This window comes from Solenopsis invicta, chromosome 5 (assembly GCF_016802725.1).
Source record: "Solenopsis invicta isolate M01_SB chromosome 5, UNIL_Sinv_3.0, whole genome shotgun sequence".
NCBI classification, from domain to species: domain Eukaryota; kingdom Metazoa; phylum Arthropoda; class Insecta; order Hymenoptera; family Formicidae; genus Solenopsis; species Solenopsis invicta.
Genome location: NC_052668.1, coordinates 25,033,998 through 25,059,946, shown reverse-complemented (window position 1 = coordinate 25,059,946; position 25,949 = coordinate 25,033,998). Strand labels below are relative to the sequence as shown.

The 25,949-nt window shown below is 37.3% G+C and overlaps 1 protein-coding gene across 5 annotated transcripts in view; it reads right to left on the bottom strand.

The window, feature by feature from the left end:
* Nucleotides 1-25,949, bottom strand: part of LOC105195364 (neo-calmodulin) — a 96,645-nt gene that overhangs the window by 13,900 nt on the left and 56,796 nt on the right. For all 5 annotated transcript variants that reach the window (XM_039449285.1, XM_039449286.1, XM_026131060.2 and 2 more), the window contains one exon: nt 12,690-12,805. In XM_039449285.1, coding sequence (XP_039305219.1) covers nt 12,690-12,805 — 116 coding nt within the window. The remainder of the gene's footprint in view (nt 1-12,689; nt 12,806-25,949) is intronic.

The following is a 25,949-nucleotide window of genomic DNA, read 5'->3' as shown; positions in this document are numbered from 1 at the left end:
GCTCGGCGGCGTAGGCGCCGGAAGGCAATCTTGAACAATAAGGAGTTCCCTGCGGGACCGGAACAAATTTAATAATATAAAAAAGAAATTCTGCAAAATAGCTTTTAGAAATGACAGACAACGGAAACGGACGGGGACCAACGGGAATGGGGGCGAATCTAATGAAAGGCAATTAGACCGTCTGGAAATAAATCTGATGATAGTACGACTCGCGAAGACCGTGGCCGTAGCGGCAACAAGAACAATGTAAGTCGTCCCGAGGACTCATTTATATTTATGCTCACAGCTTTATTTCGCTAGAAATCTCTCCCCGCGCTCGTCGTTTCTCCGTGGAAAATGCCAGTTTCTTCGAATATAATTGTATTGTCGAATATCTAAGAATTTTTCGCTTCGCAAACGACGCGATTGACGAAGAGGCCACGACTCGAGCTCGCTGTTAATCGCGCGCATTATACCTTTATCAAATTTTCATTCAAATGAATATTTAAGTGAAATGAATTTAAATTAAATTTAAACGAAATAAATTAATCTCCATTAATTGTATAGAGCGTACCATTTTGTGGAATCAATTTATAAAATTTTAATATTTACTTATTACGCGCCATTTCATCGACTATTCATCGAAATATTTATCTAAGCGTTATTTATCCGTGTATCGCTTTCGACCGAGCTCGCGCTCTCGGTCCAAAGCTACGCGGAATCCTCCAATTCTCGTGTAAACGTATCTCGGAGCGAGCTATTTCGTCAGAAAGAAGAGGCGAAAATGCAATGGCACACCCCCACATCCCAGAGGGAACTCGAAAAATAACACCGCCACGCGGCCAGAACTCGCCCGGGTAACCAGACAAGTGACAGAGAAGTGGCTCAGACAGACGGCGGTAGACAATCCAAAAGAATGGCCGAGCAAAGGGAGATGCTTTGGCAGAAATCCTCTCCGCGAAGCCGGCGTCATTAGGATGTATTGTGGCGTAACAGTTTGACATACTTCCTTCCAGCACGCAGCGGCTACCCGGGCTCGCCCAGGTGGATTTCTTTTCTCCATCTCTGTCGGTTTTTCTCAGAGGTATTTTTCTCAGAGGTATTTGCCATCTTCAGCCACCGACTCCGCGCACACGATTGTAAATGCATTGCTTCCAGAGAGATCGACAATTTAACTAACACCCTATCGCGGCGTAATATCTACTGTCTCGGGTTTTAATTTTTTATTTACAACCGTTTTAGTATGAAAGAAGAGGGAAGAAATATTAATAAACTGTTTCGTGCATAATATATTATATATTTAATCAGAAGCTAAAAGTAATTGGTAATTGAGAATAAAAAAGAAAACGTTGATTTTTTGCGTGAATCTTGTATTCTTCAACTCTTCCAATAGGGTAAAATCGGTATATACGCCGCAGCTATCGAAAATTTAATTTATCAAGTATTATTTACTATGTTTAAGGAAAATAAATTAGGCCAATAAAAACTTCATACTGTTTACTATTATAAAAAAAATTTTAAATATGAAATATTTCTTTTCTTATACTTGAAAAAGAAACTTAAAAAAACCCTTACATTTTTGTCATATAAAAAAAGTGGCGGGATTTACGACTACTCATGTGTAAGATACACGGCGCATCGAAATTTACAAATAATATTTTCAGATATAATATAAAATAACATAATGACTTACAAAATGTGTTTACAAAGTTTATTGGGGAATAAGAACAGTAAATATGTATACAAAGTAATAATAATGCAATATTAAAGAAATTAATATGCACAGACATCAACAAAGTGCGCATTGTGTTCTCAACATAGTGCTCAACATAGGGTAAGTGCTGCTTTCCAATCACGCAGTGTCTGTATTACGGCATAAATTCCGCTCGCTGAAAAGGCCATATATCCTAAACAAGTGGAATATACAAGATATCAAACTAAATAAAGAATACAAGAGCTATGCACTTGAATCTTGCTTGTATTTCATCCTTTACTATCGCTCTACATTTACATATCATGAAATAATCATTATGCCTTTTATATTTTCTACAGTAATTATTTTACGTAGATGGTAATACACGATCGCGCTACTTCTACGGGAAAAAATTAATTCAATTTACGATATTTTCGTTAATATTAACAATAAAGAACTATAATTACAATACAATACTAATATAACATAAAGGCACATAACAATATAGTTCTGAGCAAACTATCTTTATTTCTTCTATTTTTTCTGACTGCTGCGGCGTACATCCGCGGCGTAAATACCGACTTTTACCCTAAGTTTAGTTGCCTATACTCGTATGTTTCGCACGGGTCTCTTCAGATCTTTTTCAATGAAAATATAAAAATCTCTGCTTACGATATTTTTCCGTTTCAAATAAGCCTCTTGTTACGCTTACTGTGAGATCAACCCTCTATATTCTCGGTACTCTCTACTGTACTCAGAAAATCTACAAATTCTGATACATGGGAGTTACACATTGAAAGTTAATCATTCCTTTCGAAAACGTTTGAAGGATTTATGTTTACTCAGTTGCGAAACACGAATTGACGCATATCTAGATTTAATTTAAGTTTGAAATTTTTGAATTATTTAAAAAAAAATATATTTAATGCATAAGATCCCCTCTCTTACAGAAAAAGGGAGTCGAAAAACAAGAAGTTATTTCATTGCAAAACAAGAATTTGGTTGTAAAAATCAGTGTCTTGTCGATAACAATTTCATTTAAACGCAATTGCAAAATTCATTCATACGCGGATGTGCAGTGTTAAATAGAAAACCGAAGAAACGTTATGCACATGCATATTATATACTTGATAAATTATTTACAATAGCCAATGGAAAGAACGATAAATTATGTTAAGCGGATTTTGTTATAAAAGCGATATTGAAACATTAATAGATATATCAGGCGCGAATGCAGATTTTCACATTTATACGAAAAGAATAATTTTACTGTAGTATCTAAAAATTTAGTTCGATACAGATCAAAAAATCATCATTGTTGGACTATCAAAATAATTATGTAGGACGTTCAAGCATGATACGACTGCTGCAAAAAGTTTTGAGCAACGGCAACCGGTTTAAACGTCCAATATAATTTTATTAATAATTCTATGAATTATTAAATCAGCATAATTATTTTCAGATCCGCGCTTCGGCAAAATTGTTTTTCTTTCCGAATAAGATTCCGGAAAATGCGAACATTCGTTAACGTTTGATTCGCATTTGGTCGAATCGTAATCATGAATCGTACATCAAAGAAAGTTTTAAATGAATTCGATTTCACGCTTGTTGTTGTTCGTTGGATTAGTCTTTACCCACCTTTAGCGATCAGAACGATCCGAGCGCAGGTGGAAGCGCGAGAATAAAAGAAGTCCAGAGACAGCCGTAATGAAACTGGCGTTAACTGCAGAAACGATTTCCTTTATTTTTAGATCGTTTTCCGAATGATAGAAACAAGTGCTTGCGCCGATGAAAAGAAATTCGATCATTTAACACTCTGTTATTCTGTTCGTATTTTATTTTATTTTCTCACTAATATTTTAAACGTACTTCATTTTTTTACTAATATATTAAATGCATTTTTATTTTCTTATTATTTTATCTGAGTTTTCTCTGCAAAAATTTACCTAAACGAAAATTTACCTAAATATGATAATATTGCTTGAATAAATACGAACAGAATAGCGGCAACTTTTTCTTAAAAAATTTTTTTTTATTGTATTTATTTATTCAAACCATCTACTATCATAATAAAAAAAATTCTAAAAGTAAAAAGGAAAAAATTTTGGCACAAAAGAGAGAGCTTGTTTAAATAAAATGTTACCAGTCTAATGCATCACCTCTCTTTATCATTTTTAACTTTCGAGACGTCTCTTGGGAAAAAATGATTTGTTTTGCACTTTTTACATTGCCGTTAAATCGATAAGGCTACAGCGCAGTTGAAACAAAACTGATTAAACGAACAAGCGTAATGTTTCCGCAAACACGATTTTACACACGCGTTTAAATGCACGTAAGAATTAGCCAGTCTTTTTATTCCCGTTTGCTCGCGGTAATCTGACAAAACGGGATAAAGCATTCAGGATGAATAAAAGCTCTTTCGCGTGAAAGAATTAAGCGCATCGGGCGGAAGTGGAAAAGGCCGAAGGAAACGGAAGAAAGAGGAGAGATACAGCGGCGAGTAGAGCACGGCCTTTGTCGATCCGGCGGAAAACGAAGTCTCGTGACTCGCACACGAATCTCCTCCGACGGGGCACACTTTCGAATCACGAGATTCGGTTCGGGATGAGCGCGTCGGCGCAACCCTTGTCGGGAGGGAGAGGGTGAGGGAGATGATAAGACGGAGAAATGTGACCGGGTTGACGAATAAGAGCGATGAATGGAGCATGAATGCCCCAACGACAATTCGTCAGACAAAACGTCGTCCTTCGAAAGCGACGTACACGCGAAGAATAGCGACCGGAGGGACGATGGGAGGATGAGTGGGTCCGGGAGAGGATGCTGGCGGAAACGAGACGTGTTGCGAATGTTTGGAGTCAGCGGTTCCGGGCACGGTTTAATGGACGATCGCCGTTCTTACGCGAACTTTCGGTGTACTCGGACTGTCTTTTTGCTTGTAGCTGAGAAACACGGGAATACATCCATGAAGGAACCTGTAAAGCGAATTGCAGCTCGAAACGAAATGCGCGTTAAGAGAAAATGAGCTCCGAGAGGGAAATTGGTATGGCACGCTCTTACTTTACGCGTATTGAGTTACATAGCGTTACACGGCGTCATTTCTGTTCGAACCGTTTGAAGAAACGAGAAAAAATGTTGTTTGCTTATTCTGCCCTTCTCTATCTTTCTCTTGGGAGCTCGTCTTCTTAAGGCAAATACCAGAATGGTCGAAATTAGTCGAAAGTGGATTAATTAAGTTTTCCCGCTATGTTTACTTACTCAAGCCAACACAGTTTGACCTATTCACTCTCTTCGTCGCAACTCAATCTGGAGAACTGACAGCTGACCATAATTGACATCACAGAATATTGAAGTTAGAATGCTTAGGCAAGCAGAGAATAATCGGTTGAAAGAGCATACGCCTCGTATACGTCTGAGAGGAAGATTTCTTCGAGTTAAAAAATATTTGTTTGAAATTTATGCATTGCTATATGATTAATGAAAAGTTTCTTTAATTTGAAAAAATTTTTTACTCGTTTCTCTTATTAGAATTAAAGAAATGTTCGTGCAAAACGCAAAACATTTTTTAAATGAAAGAAATTTATTTTTAAAACCGGAATAACTAAATTACTTGTTACATTTCTGTAACTTCTTTGAATTAAATAATTATTTGTTTAAATTAAATAAATAATTTGATCAAATGATTTATTTACTTTTAAAAAGTCTAATGACAATATTTCTTAAAATCAAATAAATTTTTATTTTCTGCAAAGGTGTTTTTACTTTAACTTAAATGAAGTTAAAGAAACGATTTCATTAATTTTTCTCTAGATGTACATACATTCAGACGAAATATAAATTTTGCAATTTTTTTTATGAAAAAAATATAGAATTTAGTTTAATCTATTGTAAAGATTACACTTTTCTCTATTTGACATTTAAATTTAAATAAAAAATTATATGAAACGGCGTTGATGTTTAAATCATATTTTTAAAAACGCGTGACCACTATATCTTGGAGACCGATGGAATTTCACATACTTTTTTTTAGATACTTAAAACTAGTGCTTGTAGAATCTTTTACGATTCTTGATTTTTTTTCACAGTCAAAAAATGAGTAAAACTTCATAGACAAACCGCTATGTTGACTTTAACTAGATTTTGACCAGTAAGCTGCTTGTTTAAACGCGATATTTCATAAAACGGCTACAACATATTTAATCTCCGTGCCATGTTTCTTCCTGAGTTTTGTGAGAGCGGTGTTGTTTTTTAAAAAAAAAACTCGATTTAGGAAAATTTGAATAGCATTTTATATTATTTTTTAATAAAATTTAAACGTCAAATAGAGAAAAGTAAAATCCTTATAACGAAATAAATACGATATTTCTATTTTTCTGTTTTTTTCTGTTTTTACACCAAAAATTCGCTAAAAAGTTATATTTCGTTCTGACCCGTCTAGATGCATACGCTCCTTTAACAGAAATGAACATTATACACGGCAAGCGCATGCTGAAGCACTAAGTTCTGTACTTTAATCACTTTCGCTTTGTCTCGGCTCTACTTGCGGTTCGTTTCAAGTCCTTAAGATAGTTCTACAATCTTTCAGGATATAGTTAGAATAAGAGTGATACACGATGCAACTGGGTCGCTATGCAAGATCCTTTCATTGTCGGTCAACATTTAGCGTGTGCTAACTCGCGATGACCTGGCATTAAATATCGTAATATTCCGATAAACTCGTGATATTCCGACGAACTCACTCGTCTCAAATTTATTAGATATTCAATTTAGTTTTAATTTAATTTAATTTGATTTGGTTTAAACGATACACGTGCATGTTATCTCTGTACGTCAATAGAGAGATGTTATAATTCTCTAATTCGTTTGTCATTACGCTCGGTCGTTATTATTTCAGTTGCGAGCGATAGATGCAAGCGAGGTAGACAGTTCTCGAACGCGATGCAAAACACACCGCCGCATGCAGTGTGCCGTTTGCCCAATCTGTATAAAAGTATTTTTATCTTGTTGTGTATGCAAATATTCTGCATTATTTTTTTTATGCAAATGTATGTTATATATAATGAATTTCATCCTTTATTTACCACGTTTTTTTCATATAAACATTTACATTTTCTTTGAAATAATCATGAAACTAATAACAATGAAATGGATATGCAACTAAGAACATTTTTACTGATAGATTACTGATGTGCATTAGATTTGAACATGAAGTGAACGAGGTTTCAATCATTTTCGCGTTTTGAGTTTTTGTAGATGTAAAAATAAGAATTAATACGAAATAATAAAGTTTTTTATTTTCAATTTCAGAGTCAAGAAATTCCAAGATTTGCTCATAAATGTTATAAAATATAAATATAGATATACTATCTTAAACTTTATATTTTTGTTAAGAAATTTTGAATCAAAATAAAACTGTATTATTCAGGTATTATAAACAATAAATATAAATGTTAAGATTCTTTTAGGTAATACTATGTGTGCTTTCACAAGATTCTTTAAATTTGCATTTAAAAATACTATACTATATAACATAAATAATTATAAAATCGCTATAATTATAGAATAAGAGTAACGCAGAGAATATTTTTGCATAGAACTAAATAGAAATACTTTTGTTCAGCTAGATCAGGCAAGTGGCACACTGTGCGCCGACGGCGGCGCCGGTCTTAATTAATAGAGCATTTCTGTGCAAGAGAATATCTGGCAATTATTTCTCGCACGATAAGAACAAGAGATACCTTGTGGCTGTCGGCTGTGGATTCCCTGACACTACACGCAGCACATTGTACATGGCTTTAAATGAGTAAATTAACGCATAAACCTAGTTAACGCGCTCTCGAAATTTGATCCACTAAGAAATGTAAATTTTTATTTCATTTCCAGGACATTTGCTTTATACAGCGTAATAGTTATTCAGCGGGAAAATTAAATTACACTTCTCTCTCTCTCTCTCTCTTACTCTCGATAACGTATTATCGCGATTACTGAAAATTTAATCAGGGTCCGACTTCAATTAAATATTATCCACAGAAATAAAATCTCTTGGCTTCTCGAGTATTCGTTGAAAATCGAATTATATCGTTACCGGAGTACTCTGACGAGAAACTCATTTAAAAGAAAAAAAAAAAAAAAGTAAAAACGATGTCGCGTTCAAGTACGGTGGTGTCTTTAATCGAGATAAAATTTAGAGGGAGATATCGCAACGGCTCTCAAAAAGCGATGTAATCGCGTTGGTATGATCTATCGCGTCATAAGCGAAGTCGGACAAGAGTTTTCTTCTTCTCCTCTCTCTTCCTCTTCTTTATTCGCGCGTAGGTTGGAACTAGACCGCCGCCGGCGCAGAGAAGGAATGATGCGAGAGAACGTAACGACCGAGGAAGAAATTCAAAGTAAATCTCGCGAGCCGCGTCCTCCATTTAAACGTGACTTCGCGAAGCGTATAGAATCCCCATTTCGTTTGCGACAAGAATTTCGACGGGCATAATCGGGATCGGCGAACGCTCGGCACCTCGATCTTAATAAGCCTCCTAAAGATTTAGCGACTTTCAATGGAATTGCTATAATCGGCCCCGCTCCAAGGAGACCCGAGTGAATTAGATTTGTTTTATCGTCGTAACTTTCGCTACTTCGAGTCAGAAGGGTCCTGCCGAAAACGTTCTGAGGTATACATTGGAAACTGGGATAACGTTCAATTGGAAAATATTACGAAAACGAAAACTTTGGAGTCTACTGACGTAAAATGAAACGTGAAATCTTGGATGTATTCAAGTGAAAAATCTGAAGAAAACTTTAAGGCGTACCTGCGTAGATTGAAACATAAAATCTCGAATGTACTTGAGTAAAAAAAAAAAAGAAGAAAGGAGAAGAAAGGATTCCTTTTCGCGAAGCAAGGATTTCGTGTATTACACTTGCGCTTGTTACACAATTTACGACGCTGTTCATCCTGATTCTTCGATTCGGTTCGGAACGTCGAAACAAGCTTGTCTCAGAGGTCAGTGAGAAAGAGAAAGAGAGAGAGAGAGAGAAAATTACATTCGGTAAAATCAAGAACTTCGGTGGAACCTCGCACTCCGTGAAATCAAGTGTCGCATGTCCGTTGAGGGTGAATAAGACTTGACTGTGACTAGCAACGGCCGACCGACCTAGTAAGGTAGACCGAACAAACACCGGCGTGCTTGTAAAAGAGGGCCGTACAAGCCGAACGGAGAGACCGAACTTCCGGCGAAGGCGACTCACCGTGTTTTCCCTCATCCTGTAACCTCCCTCCCTCCGGCTTCCGAGGTAAGAATCCCGTTTTCGCGTAGTCTCCTTACGAGTCTATCTCGCACGTACTTTTCCCTCGCCGATTTATTACCTTCATTCCAGAAGTTTTTGAAACTTTCGACAACTTTCGGCGGTGTCTTTAGGTGCCTATTTCTCCCGTGGGACCACTTACATCACTCGCGAGTTACACTAAGCTCGGGGGTTAAATTACCCAGTTCCCTTAAATAGGTAATAGCGCGATTTCGTGTAGACGCGACACGCGATCAGTTTCAATTGCGGCTGTTAATTCAACGCAAGAACAGATTACAAGTGCACTAATGCATTCTTTCCACGACACAACAATCTAGAAAGCCGTGTCGCATTAGGCGGAGTATTTCACGCTCTGATCCCGGTTTATCCTCAGTTTGACATAAAGGCGCGCGTATACGACGGGCAGATGCATTATTCATACAAGAATACCTTCGCCGACAACAAGCAAGAAAACGCTAACGCTTCATGATCCTTTTATCTCCTGGCGTTTCGCACCCATAAAATCAGCGTATAATCCCAATATATGTCTTCATATATCGTTCCAATATTACCTAGATTCGCGATTAAATGGACAACGCATCTATCAATCGTCTAATTTTTCGGGAACATTTTACATTTAGCTTCTCGACAAAAAGGAATTCTTATTCTCATCTTTCGTTTCATCCCTATTTCAGAGATATTAAAAATGTATTGGTTTTACAATAGCAGCTAAAAGTTGTCGATATTTAAAATTTACCGGCTTGTTAAATTTATTCTTTTTTTCTTAATTAATGACAAAAATATTTGGTCGTAAATGCCCAAATTTTGGCTCTAAAGTTAACTGCAAAAGAGAAAATATTGTGCTGCAATTTTAAGTAAATAATTTTTAAACGTGTATAAGTTAATCTGAATAAAGTTTTTTTTTACAAATATTTATTAGTATATGTAAAAAATTTGATTTAATTCGTAATCAATTTGATTTAATTCGCTATCAAATTTGCAAATAAGTACATACTACAAAACGCAATTTAATATAAAAATCAAGAGAGTAAACAAGAAATTAAATAACTTTTAAACCAATGAGAGAATTATGCTTTAATTTTAGATACTCAAGCGTTAAAATAGAACAATCTGTGCAATATTTATATTTGGTAATATTTTAGAATGTAACACATTGTTAATCTCCTTATCAACTGTTTGATTTAGCGATATTCTAGAATATATACATGGTGGAAATTAAACTTAGTTCATTATCCTTACTTTTGGTTACCTTCCCCGCCATCCATGAATCTGTAGAGTTGTAACTTTGTCACGCTATATCTCTGAACAGAATATCTTTTAACTAATATGTGAAATCGATATCTTAGAATCAGATAAAGACGATAAACGAGACCTGAATAAAAGTATTTTATTCTAAAGTAATTAAAATTGTTTAAAGAAATCGTGTTATAAAAATTCGTAGAAAATAAGTACTTTGAATAAAAAAAATCTTTAAATTTTAACTTGAAGCGTAAAAAAATTTTTTAGTTAAACTAATAGAAAACTAATAGAAAACCTTTTAAACTAATAGAAAAAAATAGTACGACATCGCTCCAAAAAGTTCAACTATTTGAAGTAACGACAACTGGCGTTTTTGAAAAATTATGATTTTTACAACTAATAAACAAAATTGTATTATTTGAACAATATAAAATAAAGGGATAAAGAATTATAATAAATAAATATTGATATTGTACATGTAATTAAAGAGCACGGATTTCGAACGGAGTCCCAGAAGGGGTTTCACAGTACTTGCGCGCATTAGTGTGCAAAAAGCAAAAGAATGTTACATGGCATGTAATAATGCGTATACGTTATAAATAAAATAAAATTTTTTATTTCTATAATTTCATGCACTTACTTTTACACTATGTGGAACCCAGTAAACATATATATCTAAATAAAAAATAAAGAAGTATCCAGAATACTGAAAACTTGCGTGTTAGCCACCTATGAGTGCCCTTTTAAAAAACTTTCATGCACTCTCACGTTGAGAATAATGCAAAAAAATACGCTTGCAAGTTTACCGTATCTATGGATAATTAAAGTTTTTTTGTTGCACCTCAATCCAAGTCTCCAAATTATATTATAAAAAAGTTGGAGCACTGTAAAAAATCACAGAGAGTACAACGTAAGATGACGAGCAACGTAAAAAAAGTTAAGGAATTTTCCACCTCTTCACACTTTTTTTCCTAGAAATAAACGAAGAAATTCCTCACAACGATCATAGAGCAACTTCTTCGAACGAAGTAGCGAAAATATATAATATTGCGATTTCTTCTCGAGCCATTCATTGAACTGTTAACTCGTTATGAATATATAACCATGTATTTCATGCTCTATCTGTAATATTGCGCAGGAGTAAAGACTTCCTTGATTCCGCGTGCTCTCCCATCGCATTACGTTAAATAAGCGCATTATACACATGTACGTGTACCCGCGCGAGGTATTATGGGGTCGACGTCGTCGGGCTCTATACATTTTTCACATTCGTGGTAAACGTGTCGGAAATTTCGATGAGGGGCGAGCAGCGCGCGCCTCATCGAAATTTATTTTATTACAGAAAAGATCGGAATTTATTTTATTACAGAAAGATCGAAACTGCACTCTCTGTACGAGAATCTCATTGAGCTCAAGGTCTCAGCTTTCCCAATCTCTATTTCATGCGACTCCCATGAATCCAATAACTCGTATAAACCAGAGATCTGTTTGCTTATTTATCTAGCCATTACTTATTTATTATTTTGTGCGACCCCAAGCATATCGAGGGCATCTATATGCAATCTATATGCAAGAAGTAACAAGATTGCACTACATTTCGCGCTAGCGTAGTGCGTGAAATAAAAAAAAAATATATCAACAGAGAAGTTGTTTAATACAGAGAGAAGAACATAACAATTGCATACAATTTCCAAACACAATCGGGATATAATTTCGAAGCCGAGTGTCTCTCGAAACGTTCAGAATTTGAGGAACTTATAATGCGCGCGACAGTCTGTCGCTCCGACTCTGGCCGCATCTAATTTGAAAGATTATGCGAATATCTTAATTCGTCGGTTCTGACATTACCGCGCCAGAGAAGTGAGAAAGCTCGAATCCCAAAGTCACTTTCCTCGGCCGGAAAGTAAAGATTAAGGGATTCGACATTCGGAACGGATTTAAACCGCCACTTAACCGTGAAACGCACACCCGGCCGCGCGCAGCGAAAAACTTATTAATACGATGCATAAGATATGCACGGAATACTTGGGTATTCATAGTGCATGTCGCGGCCATTACGAACTTTTGCGTCTCATGAACAGCGTCGTATTTTAAGGAGCCACCGGGGTGTAGTTTGTAAACTAGCTGTCGCCTCGCCTTAGTCTCTATCCGAAGAAACCGGCTATATATCGGTTCGTTTAAAAACGAATGACGAGAGAGAGCAAATCCTCTTCCGCTTATTCCTTCGCGCGGCGGAACAAAAGTTGACTCGAAAACGACGGTAATCCGGCCAAAAATTGCCTGGATCGCGCAAGAAATATGTTACGTTCGATATTCGAGCGTGAGCTTCGCCAAGGCGAACGCTGAAATTTATCGGACGATCGGCATGGACTCCAATCCTGAGATCCGAGTTCGGACTAGGGAGGCGAGGGAGCGAGCTGCCCGCTACGGCGCGATTCGTAGATTCAAATGAAACGAGAGACGGGAGGATCGCGTTTATTTTACTCACCCGAAAGGCGTCTCGTAATTCCTGCTCCTCCTGATCCTGATCCGAGGGAGCTGCCGTGCTCGCGCCGATGTTGCTGACGATTTCGACGAATTCCTCGAAGCTCACGTTTCCGTCACCTGCAGAAGAAAAATCGCAAGACGTAAGCACGGAGCTGCAATCGCGAGAGAAATAATCGTGGGAAACTGTCGTATAAGTCGAATCGCGATGGAGATCGCTCTGTCTCTCGGGCGCGAGTTATCTCAAAGAGACTTGAAAATAATTACGTGGCAAATTTTCGTTTCGCCAACGAAGCTGAATCGGCGTCTTATCTTCTAATTGTTTTTATGAAAGATCCTTCAAGACGAATGAGATATTATGTAATATCGCAGTAGTCTACGCAATAATAAATGGCAATAATGAAGCCGACAATCTTTTTCATTAAACGCGACATTCCATTTGCGCATATAGAATAGAAAAGGATCTGATTGCAGAAAGAGGAAAAATTCTCCTTGCCATTTAAATGCAGGGCCAACGCTAGAGAGGCTGGGAAGGGGGGCCTTCTGATTAAAGAAATTAATTTATTCTTGATCTAGACATTGAATCTATCCTCTAACTTATCTCAGTTCTTTCCCAGCACACCAAGCAGTTCGATATAAGATGTGACTGATAATTTTGTTGTTTCTTATTCACTAATATTGATCCTCTGTCATTCTGTTCAAATTTTCTATACTATCATTTGGAAGTAAATACAATAAAAAGCTCTAAAAAATACAACATTTTTATAAAAATGAAATTTAACATTAACAGAAAAAATTCTCAAAATGTTAAAAAAAAGATTTTAAATAAAATATTAATAAGAAAATAAAATGTGTTTCGGGCCAAGTAGATCAGAACCAAGTAGATCAGAACAGTAGTTAAATGCAGGCATCGGGCAATCTACGTCGATCCGAACGCGAGAAATCTCTGCTCGCATTCCGGTAAAGCGGTTTCGCGACGTAAATGCTCAGCCTCTTAAGCGGTCGCGGAACCCCTTTATCGCGCTATACGCGTCATAATAGGAGGGAAGTACATGGCAATATTCGCACAAAGGCGTAAGAGCGCGAGAGGGTGAACGCGGGAGCGAACGAACTTTGCGCACCCTCGCGATCCCCAGAGTAACGTCTTTGCATGCAGAATTCCCCGCATGAAAAAGAACCGCGGCACATCCTTCTCGTCACTTTCAACAAGGGGAGTTTTTAGCCAAGCTGATTTTCAGCCGCCGCGCTCTGCGAATACTTAATTACGATTTCCAGCGCACGCAGCACTTCCCATTAATTCCTGGGCTCGCTTTCAGGACCGTCGTGATTCTTTCACTTACAATGTCGGCCTGATGAATATTAAAACTATTACCTCATCGTAATCTTGTACCCTTAAAAATAATTTAACGTATCGACATATTAACCCTAGCCTTTTTATATTGCTGCGACTTTCTTTTAATATTATTTAAGGACTTGGATTGAGGTTCAAAAAAAAATCTTTAACTATCCATAAATACGATAAGCGTGTAAGGGAATTTTTTGCATTACTTTCGTGAGTGCACGAAAGTTTAAAAAAGATATCTGGTAACCAACGGAGACTAACTCGTAAGCTTTCTGGATATTCCTTTATTTTTATTAAATATACTTTACGGATTCCAGTTAGTATAAAAGTAAGTGCATGAAATTAAAGTAGAATTAAAAAAAAAGTTCTTTTTAATATATCTACGCTTTATTATGTGTGTCGTGTAATTTTCTCGCGTTTTGTATAACGCGCGCAAACACTGAAACTTCTAGGATTCTGTTCGAGATCAGTGTTTTTTTTAATTACATATATAAAAATATTTATTCATTATAACATTTTGCCATCATTTTATATTGTTCAAATAATAAAATTTTGCTCATTAAAATCATGATTTGTTGATTTTTCAAAAATATCGATTTTCGATACTTCAAACAATTAAAATTTTTGCAATTTATATCGTAGTATTTTTTTTTTTTTTTTGTTAATCCAAAGGGTAAATTAAAAAACTCCACCAGTTTGTTGTTTTAAATTAAAATTAAAAAAAATCGAAGCTGTTTTATTTAAGGTACTTATTGTTTGCGAGTTTTTATAACATGATTTTTTTAAACAATTTAAATTATTTGAAAATAAAATATTTTTAATTCTGGTTTTGTTTACTGTTTCTCTGATTCTGAGGTATTGACTCACATTTTATAAGATAAAAAATATGCTTTTTATTCAGTGATATGGCGTGGCAAAATTAGGAAGTTTCACAGACTCATGAATGGCGGGGAAGGTAACCAAAAATAAGAGCGGCGAGCTAGGATTAACAGTGTCAAAACAGTGGGGCATACAAATAAAATAAAAATAATGCTTTCTTAGCGGAAAGTAGGAAATAAAGTAAAAATATAATCTACAATTTGTAAATGAAGCATCTTTTACTTCTTTAAAGCAGATCGTAAAGACAGGTATTTCATTTTCGATTATGAAAAATTGATATAAATTTAATATAAACAAGGTGGATTTTCCGTATAAACTTTAAATGCGTTCTATGAGCTGAAATAAAAAAATTGATGTTATATAAACATCCTAAAGTGTTTTATTAAAATTAAAAAAGTAGTTTTCAAATCATTTTCTTGATTTAAATAAATATTAGCTAGTATAAAATAATTCATTTGTAAAGTTGGGAAATATTTCTTTTTAATCAAGGAAATAATGTTAAAATAAATATATTTGATAAAATAAATTACTTGAACATAAAAATTTTTTTCAGTGCGTAGTAAAAATTTGAAATTGCAATTAAGTCAAAACTCTTTGCAATAGTTCACCTTTTGACGTGACTTGTGTTTGATAAACCCAATATTTACCATTTGAAATAATGCGGCACAAAATAAAAATCAAGTAACAAATTATAAATGATATCGTCGTTTAACGATGTCCGTTTCGTGTACTCATGTCTCCTATTTGAAATGATTTAATTTAATATTACATCGATGCCAAGATTCTGTGTTGACTAGGGCGGACATGTCACTTTGAAATGCAAATTTAAATAGAAAAATGTTTCTTGCAGATTTCATATTTTGCTGTAAGTTTTTAATAAAGCATTTTAGGGCCTGTGTTTATGTAACATTTTTTTTCTTATTTTAGCTCATAAAACCGTTAAACTTTGTACGAAAAATCCGGGTACGCCCTCGTACAGTCTCCACGCACACCTATACTTTATTCATATCTTTTCAACACGTTTTCTGCAATTTTCGTTTTTACAAGCATTTGCTTAAACAAACACGAACAAAAGCATTAGTGTACACGCGTGTAAATGTGCTTTTGCTCCATTTCACCCAATGTTTTCCGTTCCGTTACATTAACGACGCGAGCGAGACAAAAATTCGCGAGCTCGTAAACGAGTGATCGGGAAGCGCGACGTGTATCGATCGTTGCCTAGGAGGAATCGGAATCGGGTCTGACGTTCGGTAACGTCTGGAGGAAATAAATCACAATTGAACACGTAACACATTTATCGGAGAAGCGAGGACCGGAAACAAGAGGATCCGTCGAGGATTCGTCGCTGCCGCCGCCGGCTCTAGTTTGCATAATTCGACCACCGCTTAAATAAACGCGGTGTTGTTCGCGCGACGTACACAGTTTACAATCCATTTCGCCAATCCGTCAGCCATCCCCAAACAAGTTAATTCCCGCGCAGCTGCAGACAGATCCGCGACTGGACCTGTAGCATGGTGATGAAGTCACGTATTATACAACGAGTAATTACAATTCTACGTTGTGCACCTCTCGTCTAACTGGGAGGAAGATCGAGATTTACATTCAAGAGCTGTTAAAAAAAAAAAGAAAAAACTTTGTTACGTACATGTTGTTACATACTTTGCATTACAACCAGAAATAATTAAATAATTTTGACAAATTAATGCTCGGTGCTTTTTAAAAGAAAAAAAAAAGAGGAGCGCTTTATTTTATTTAACTGGAATGTCTCTTTCGCGAGTTAATGGCATTGATATAAATGGCATCTTTCTTCAACTAAAATTTTCACGCGAGATGATGTAGGATGCGGTTAGTCCATTAATGTCCGGAGGGAGGAAAAAAAACGGCCGGTCGTAATGCGGTACTATTTTTGGAACGGTGAACTTTAAATAAGTTAACGAATTTTACCGAGTAATTTTCTGTCACACGCTATCTGAAAACTCTGCAATTCTTGTCCAAAATTTAGTCGCGAAATCCCCTCGCTATACAGCAAACAAAGAATTCGGGAAAGTTTTCAACGTTAAAGCGCGCAAATGAAAGGCGTACATTTTAAATTAAGCGTTTACAGTTACTGTAAGTGCGTCCGTGCAAGAAGTCCCAGATGCCTTTGCGTCTTTCTCCCGCTCTGAATTTCTGCTTCGTAGTTCCGCAAAGTTATCGCTACCAGATGCAATTCTATCCTGTGTTACGGTCGATAAGTTCTTATCAGGCTTCTCAGACGTGTACAATAACGTTTGATTCAAGGGGGAAATATAAGACGCGCCATAAAAGACGGAGAAATTTCCATTCCACAAAGATTCGCGTGGCAAACTTGACTCTATCGCACAATAACTCTCAGTGGCCGCTTTTAATTCACAATAGCCGCAATAAAAGAATATCTCAGGTGACTAAGCCGCTTTCCGCTTTTCATCCATCCGTTTATTGCGCGTTTTCTCGATCATTATCCGCATCCCAGATGGCTCCGTTCCGGATTGTTTTATTTCGAAACAAGAAAAACGCGACGTAGATTTTACCCATCAATCTTCCCGTATCCAGCGAATCTGTTATTTATTGACACATTTCTGGGCGGACTTAACTTCTCAAAACTTTCTTACATCCGCGTATGATTCTGACAATTGGAGAACGCGCGCTTATTTCGCTCTTATTCTCCTGGAAAATGTGGCATGCGGAAATGTGTCGGAAGCGAAGAAAATATGCGCGTGCATCGGACAGCCGTTCTCAGGCGAAATCTCCCGATACAAAGTCTGCAATCGGAAGTTGCAATCGCGCGTCTCGGTGCACCTTTTATCGCCGGGACGGAAAGGCGCGTGCGCGCGCGCTCTTAAAATTCGAGCTCTCATTTGCTATCACCCACACCCTCACAGAACTAACCGGCTGCAGTCGGCAATGTAGGCTAAGCGCCAGCCTAAGCGGATTTTAGTCGGATAACCGTCGGTGTAAACGGGATTTAGGCGGCGATAATACTACGGGGAACTAGAAGCACCCTCGAATACACACAGTGACTTGGGGATTCCGCGCATATAGACACGCATACACATGCATATTGACTTTTGCAACAACTTCTCCCGCTGCAGGATCCCGCGCATGCAACGGCACGCACGCAGATCCGCGCGTGCAGTAACGCCGCGCCGCGCCGCGCCGCGCCGCGCCGGGTCGAGCCCACGCGCGATCTCGCACGGACGGTCGAGCGTGTAAACGCGGGCTATGTGATAACGATACGTGCTCATTCCTGCGAGAACATAAAGTGTGCTACAACGTGTTGGCGAGCGTATAAAGTATAAAGTATAAAAGTATAATGCTGTGCCGCGCTTGCAAATTCGCCGGTATAACATCCCGCCGCGGGCGCGGTAGCGAACCGAAGTACGCACTTCGTACTTTGGATGCTCAGGGACAGTTTACGATGTGTGTCGAATTACCTGACTGTTTCGCGTACGTGACTATTTGCCTTTCCCGTTTTTACTGCTTCCCATGTTGCTTTATTTATGTTAAGTAAGATGACATCTTCATTTGCGTAACACAATGATGAGGGTTCCCAGAAAACGTTGTAACGTTCTAAAGTCCAAGATTTTAAGATTAAGAATATACGCAGAGGAAAAGGTTTCTTTCAGTATTCCTATTTATTTGATTGAAATTTGTTTCGTTGAAATAACATATGCTTATATGAAACATTATTTGTTTCAATAAAAGTGTTGTTGTTTCGTTAAAAAAATCTCTATTATTTGACAAAAATAACACTATTATTTAAAGTAATATCTTTCAACCAAATAATATATTATTTCATTACAATAAGTACGAACAATGAAACAAATAATTTATTTATATGAAAATGGCAAAATATATTGAGAATATATCTTTTGTTTCAAACAAATGATTTATTTAAGACGAAGATATATATATATTGTTTGAAATTCAATTAATCGTACTTATTGATTCAAACATTGGATTGTTCGGACCATTCCAAATAACAAATTTGTTTGGATACGATAAAATTTATTAAGTTTGAAGAAATTGTTTTCTCTGTGTACTTATTGTTAATAAATAAAAAAATTCACGTATGTATCACTGATTATGTATATCTTATAACTTTTAAAAATTTAATAAAAAAGGGGTGTATCACTTTAGGAGAATTATGTCGGTTTTGGAGAACTTTCCTTTATATATTTATAATGCAAAAAACACTTTGTTTTATAAATAACCTTCTATTATCAGTTCTTATTTAAAAAGAATTCTAAAATATCAATTTTTCAATTTTAAATTTAAAAATTTTAATACAAAAATTCATTTTTTCCTATTGAGATTCCTATACTTAAAATGTAAAAATCAATAAAATATCAAGCATAGACAAGACGTAACATTATAAAATTTCTAGAATTCTTCTCGTTTCCGAGAATTCGAGATTTCAAATCGTCAAAATAAAATATCCGAAAAATTAACAAAGTATCGGAAAGAATTGAGTTATTTGAAATTCTAAGAACTGTCAATAATTTTAAGAATATTTCATGTAATCAGAAATTGCAAGATTCTTATATTTGTAAATTTGAATTTTTAAAAACGAAACGTGATGTTTTCTTTTCGATTACATTATAGACAGAAATACGATTACAATGTTACAATACATTATAATTTACAATATTTCTATAATAATTAGAAATCTTTTTGTCATTAATAAAATTATTAAAAAATTGAACTTTTTATTCGATTTACCAAGCAATTCCAGCTTCGTCTTGCGTTCTTCTTGTTAAAGAATTTCTGGAAAAACTTTATCCTATAATTATGTCGTGTCACTCAATAATGAAAGATGTCGAAGTGTCAAATTTTAATTAACAGTAAACATTTTCATAACCACACTGCATCCAGACGCTTCAAAAACAGACATCTTGTAAATATACATGTTATCTAAGTTTAACCTTCGGCAAGCGTTGAGAACTCAACGTACAAATTGCGTTAAGTTGTTGGTCTAGTTGGAGCAACGTTCAAAAAAATCATCATTATAATCTACAGATCTTTAAGAACACAATTTTAATTACGCCACTTTACTCTCTCGCGGCAACTTTATCTTTCAAAATTTCGCTATTAATTAAGGCAACGTCTCGCTACGGAAAGTTTGAAAGATCCCGTAATTAGATTCTCCCGCGTTACATTAGCAGTGTACTTTGGACTATCAGAAGCTAAGACTACGATTATCTAGAACGAGAGAGTGTAGGCGGACGATATAATCGGGAGATTACTCTGTCCACACGGAGAATTTCGTGTAGAATTAATCAATATGCGATTACGATCATCGATCTGTCCTACATAATTCCCCCGGTCCCCATTCCCAGGTAACTCGTGAACCAGTCCGTCCAGGCTGTGTAGATGCCGTCGTGGATGACAGTCACACGAACGTACGTGCACAGCGGGCAGGGCGGACCCGTGTGTACAGCCCCGGGGGCATTTTCTGATAGCGCGGATTCGTCGCGTGTATTATACCATGTATTACATGCCCCACGTACGTACGTATGCGCGGGCATACAAATTGACTGCGTGTTACGATACGGGGCGACCGAGATTCCCGATGAAATTCCATAGGCGTAACTCGGGAGAGGAGAGGGATAGTGATCGAGCGGAGATAGGGATAGATCGCAATGCTTCTCGCTCTCGCAATCGCGCGTCCCGCCGCCGCCGCGCCGCGCCGCGCCGCCTTGGAGGAGCCAGCCTGGAGGACGGATCAATTGCGCGCGACCCGATAAGAAGCCCCGCGGGGTTGGCATATTACGAATGTCACGGTCGCATAGTAGCCCCGACGCGGCCGGCGTATCGCCGAAAATGCCCGCGATCGTATCGCTTTTACTCACCCGCCGTCGCCGTACAACGGTGCGTTGCAAAAAGCGTCGATTGGCTTCGTTTCGTTACGTCCGTGCTCATCCATCCGCGTTTTTCCTTGCTTTCCTGCTCCTCCCGCTCTCTTTCTCTCTTTTTTTTCTGTCGATCCGCTCACAGTCGTTAAAATTCTCATTAAACCCGCGTGGATGTGTAGCGATCGTTCTTTGTTCAGACGGCACGGCGCGGTTTTGTCTCTCAAGACAAGAGCCCGTCCTAACGGAAACACAAGTTACGTAACGAGCTGCGTATCTCTCGCGCGATGGAAATAAATCTTAACTTTCTTAAAAAAAAATAAGGAAGAAAGAAAAGATGACGATATTTCATGCTCGCAGCTTTTCGCGCGACGCGGCAAATTTAATGATCGAGCGATCGACAGGCGTTCGCCGATGAAGAATGATAAACGCACCGGTTCCTTCAGGACCCGTCTCGACTCGTCCTCGCGTACCCTCGGGTGGCTTCTCGATTCCCCCGCCTGTCACGGCGGATTTGTGGGTCATTTCGTTTCGTCTGTTAAGTGTCGCGTATAGCCGGCACGAAAACCACTTCCCCGAGACGAGAATTTAATCCTGGGGCGGACACGCGCTCGAGAATATGAATCGCGAGCCAGTGAACCCGCGCATATGGAGGATTCGTCGTGGTCGGGCGCGGTTTTCCTCGCCTTTTGTTCTCCACTTGATTTCGAATATCGTCGGCGCGCTAAACCGCGCTAAATTGTAAACAGCCGATATCCTGCATCGGCAATCGAACGATCTTCAATTCCGTCACGTTACCCTCGTCCTTTTGAGACATGCAAAATGAAAGATAGAAATAGAGAGGTCGAGAACGAGAGAAAAAGAGAAAGAGACAGACAGACAGACAGAGAGAGAGAGGGGAAAAGGAAAAAAGCGGAGCGGCAAAACAATATACGGGGTAATCTAGATTGCGATACGTCGAGAGACCGATGGAAACGAAGGCGATTCGCGAAAACCGGACGGTATTTGCGGAACGTTATTACTTTTCGCCGAATAGATCGATCGATGCCGCTCGATATAGCTTTGCCCCGTAACGATGATACATGCTCACATGGAGAATTAAATCGCGAAATAAAAGCGATAGGAAGACGGAAGTGTGCAGAAGTCGGACGGATGTTTGTAAACGCGCTGAAATCTGATCTATACACACGAAACATTTTTGAAAAAGCGGTTTTCTGACAATGGGAAAACGAAGGGATATGGCCAGTATCAATCAGTTGCAATTGCAAAAACCTACTGTTGGTGATTGCGACTTATATTAATATTGGTAACCGTATTGTATCTATTCTAAAGAAGATGTGCGAAAAGATCGACAAGCAGTTTAGACTGTATCTTCCAATATATCGTATAAAAGTGACGAAATTCGGGAAAGCTCAGAGATCCGAGTGAAATTGAGTAAAAAAAAAAAACGAGATTACTGTTCCCTCAGCGTGCACTGAAAAAAATGCTGTAATCCGAATTAAAATGTAGTTCGATTCAATTAAACATCGAATCACGAGCTGTCACTAATATATGTGATTGATTTAACGAAATTTTTGTTCATTCAGACATATTTGATATTGTCTTTGTTTTTAATCTGTTTGTTTCACTAATATGCTGTTATTGAATTAACAAGATATTTCCAATTACACTGATGCCGTTGATTCAACAGCACTTTGCTCTATAGAGGAAAAAATGCTTTGCTTGGGATTAGAATGTAGAATTGAATTAATATCAAATATTTATGATTTTATCGCGATACGCGCAGTTTAGTTTAATTAATAAAGTTTAAATTTTAAAAACAAAATTCTTTTTTTTTTTTTAATCCTTGTTTATCTCGAGGGCATCAAAATATATACGTATTTTTAGTATTTTTACAGAATTGAACAGTTTAATTAATACGCTGCGATATCCGCACACATTTTTTTCTCTACTAGTTCAATTTCTCTATCTCCGGGGAAAAAAAAAGAATTTATTTCCCGGATAAGTGTCGGATAAACGTCGCTCGCCTCGCGCTCGTGTCGCCGGTATCATCCGAATTGGCTGGTACACGCGTCGAGGGACACGGCTTTAACTTATTCACCAGGACGGTATGCACCCAACCGCTATAAATCCCCGTTGCGACGCAATAGTTGCGATCGCGATAACTTCAGTCGCAAACTGCGCGCCTCGTCGCGAACGTGATGTTATTCATAAAGTGATTTTATCGGTGGGAATCGCGCCAACGCGAGGAAAGTCCGAGAAAAGCCGAGGCGAAGGGGACATATCCTTGGCATTTGATCCGCGATTCGACGTGATCGGCCGGGATAATTTAACTTCGTGTCCGTCGCGCCAGGCAGCTCCGCCGAAAGAATCCGCGTCGAGCGGGACTGCGAGGCATTTTATGCGGATTTCACGCGCACGCGATAGCACGATAATTTATGGCAGCGCAAATGCGGGGCCGCGCGCGCGTGGGTGAAGCCGTAATGCAATCGAGGCGACATGAATCTTTGAGAGGATCCCAAGAACCGCTCCCGACGCCGGTCCCCGCCATGCTCCTGCGCCGCGCGTACGTGCCGGAACTTCTTGAGAACTTTCGCTTTTGCCGCAGTGGAACGACGTCAAACGCTTCCGCTTACCACGACACGGGGCGGGAAGGCGGGAGGACTCTGAGAGTCTCGCAAAGTCACGAAGCTCATTCATAGGAAATAAGAGGGCCGGCGACCTTCTCGCTTGCGAGGCAAATCAAACGAGTCGACGACTCTCCTTCGAGTTCACCGATTGATTGCCTTGACGAATGGCGATCCTACGGGTACGCACTGTGGGTACGATTTCGCGAGGTATTGGATGCACCTGATATTAGTTATTCGATTCCGTTTACTCGCGCTGGTACTTAAAAGGTTTGGTGCCTAAATTGCTTCATGAAAATTTTCGTATCTTGAGATGTTTCCTAAAGTTTTAGTGCTTCAATTTTCAATAATTACGTCAAAGTAGGCAATTCGAGCACTCTCGATCTCCATCTAAGCTTTACGAAGATTCTACTTCACATTTGCTATAAAATAGAGTTCGTTTTATTTTATAGTAATTTGTTTCAAAATTTGATCACTTAGATATTCAGGTGACTGTTTCTTAAGAATGTTTCGGCTCTACAATACAAGCTAAAGTTATCAAAATTAAAAAATTGCAGGCCTCTTAAATTTTCTTTTCTTCTTTCTCATTCAACAACAAACAATTTTTTGGTCGTGAATTTTAAAACCAGCTGCATAAAAAAAATCGTGAAAAATTTGGCTTCTAATGATTTATACATCAAAACAAAATGACTTATTTGTTGCAGTTATTTTGCTGCAGTTTTAAGTAGATAACTTTTAAACAAATAAGTTGGATTCAAATAAACCATTAAAAAATTTATATGGGATGTTTAAGATGATTGTTAGAATGTCAACTTTTTGCAGTAACTTTTGCATCATCATGCTTGAGTTACCGTGTGGCTCTGTGTGTAGAGCGTCCAGACTCGTTAGTATCACGTCGTCAGTTCGATCTCAGACATCCCGCATACGAATTTTTAATACGTATCCTTAAGTATGATTAGGGGAAGGCACAATGCACTGCAATCTGAGTGGCATAGACGGATTTTATTTAAAAATACCTCCTCTTGATAGCAAACAAATTAAACAATAAATAAAATATGCAAAAAGTGATGGAAATTCGCGCTGGGTGTTAATGCAAATTTATCAATACTGATTACATATAATTCTCAATTTGATCTTAATTTTTATTCTTTGTTCCTACCAGATTTAGAGTGTTCCTTTTTGAATACGACCGTCTCCTGTCTCATCACGTTTCGTTTTACTGTTATATCTAATTTAAATAATTCTTAGATAAGATGATGCTTGTGACCGATAAGAACAAAGAGTAATAATTGAGATCAAATTGAGAACTGTATGTAATTAGTATTGATAAGTTCGCACTAACACATCCAACGCGGCTTATCATCATCTCGTGTTCTATTTTACTTTGTCTAATTTTGAATCTCATCAAGCCTTCATTGTTATTGTTTATACAAAAAAAATTATCATGCTTGAATGTCTTACATAATAATTTTGATAGTCCAACATAAAATTATTTTTTGATATGTATCTAGCTAAATTTTTCAATACTGCAATAAAATTGTTCTTTCCGTGCATACGTATAAGAAATTTTTTATTTAATTCGTAATGCCTTCAAATTATAAATGAGCACAAAACGCGATAAAAATCAAGGCGATACAAACCAAAAAATAATAACTTTTAACCAATAAGAAAATTATGTTCAAATTTTAGATATTCACATGGAAAAAACAGTTTTGCTAAAACTATAAAGTATCTAAGACTTTAGCTGGATACAGCATTAGCTGAAAATAATTTAAAAATAATTTTTTTAAATCGTCAAAATAATTATGTAGAACGCTACGGCTGGTTCCAAAAATGTCACAACTTCTCTGCGGCATTGTTCATCATGCTCGAACGTCAATCATAATTATTTTAATGATTCAACAAAATTATTTTCAGATCTGTATCGAGTTAAATTTTTAGATACCTTAGCAAAATTGTTCTTCCTCTGCAAACATAATGGAACGATCTATAAAAATTTAAAATTTTTTGATACTTTAAAATGTGATACATATTGTAATATACTCCAATAATGTTCTAATAATGTATCTAATAATCTCCTGTTATATCATATTTAATAATATTGCGTTACCGCTTTAATAACAGCGCTTTAATAACAACGCTTAAAAAAATTATAAAAAGAAGAAGACAGACAGAGACAAACGGCGACCGCGAAAGAAAACAGATTAAACGGCGTGAATAAAAGTTACTTTTCTCATCGATCAACGAGTTCGTGTATCCCTTTCTCTTCTAAGTAATGCTACAATATATCCTCAACATACTTTTCAACAGACATGTAATTTTAGACTTTTAACGTGGCGTATCCAACGTATACATATGTTTTCACACGGTCTGATCCGGGCTTTGTCAGATTATCCTGATACGATTTCATCACGAGTCGCTCTTTAAATAATGCGAGCGGAGAGCGCATGTCAAAGCTGTCGCGACTATCACATAGTCCTGTTCAATAAAGAGCTAATTCCGGCCTAATTAAACGCTGTGAGCCACCTCTGGCCGCCGTATTTAAC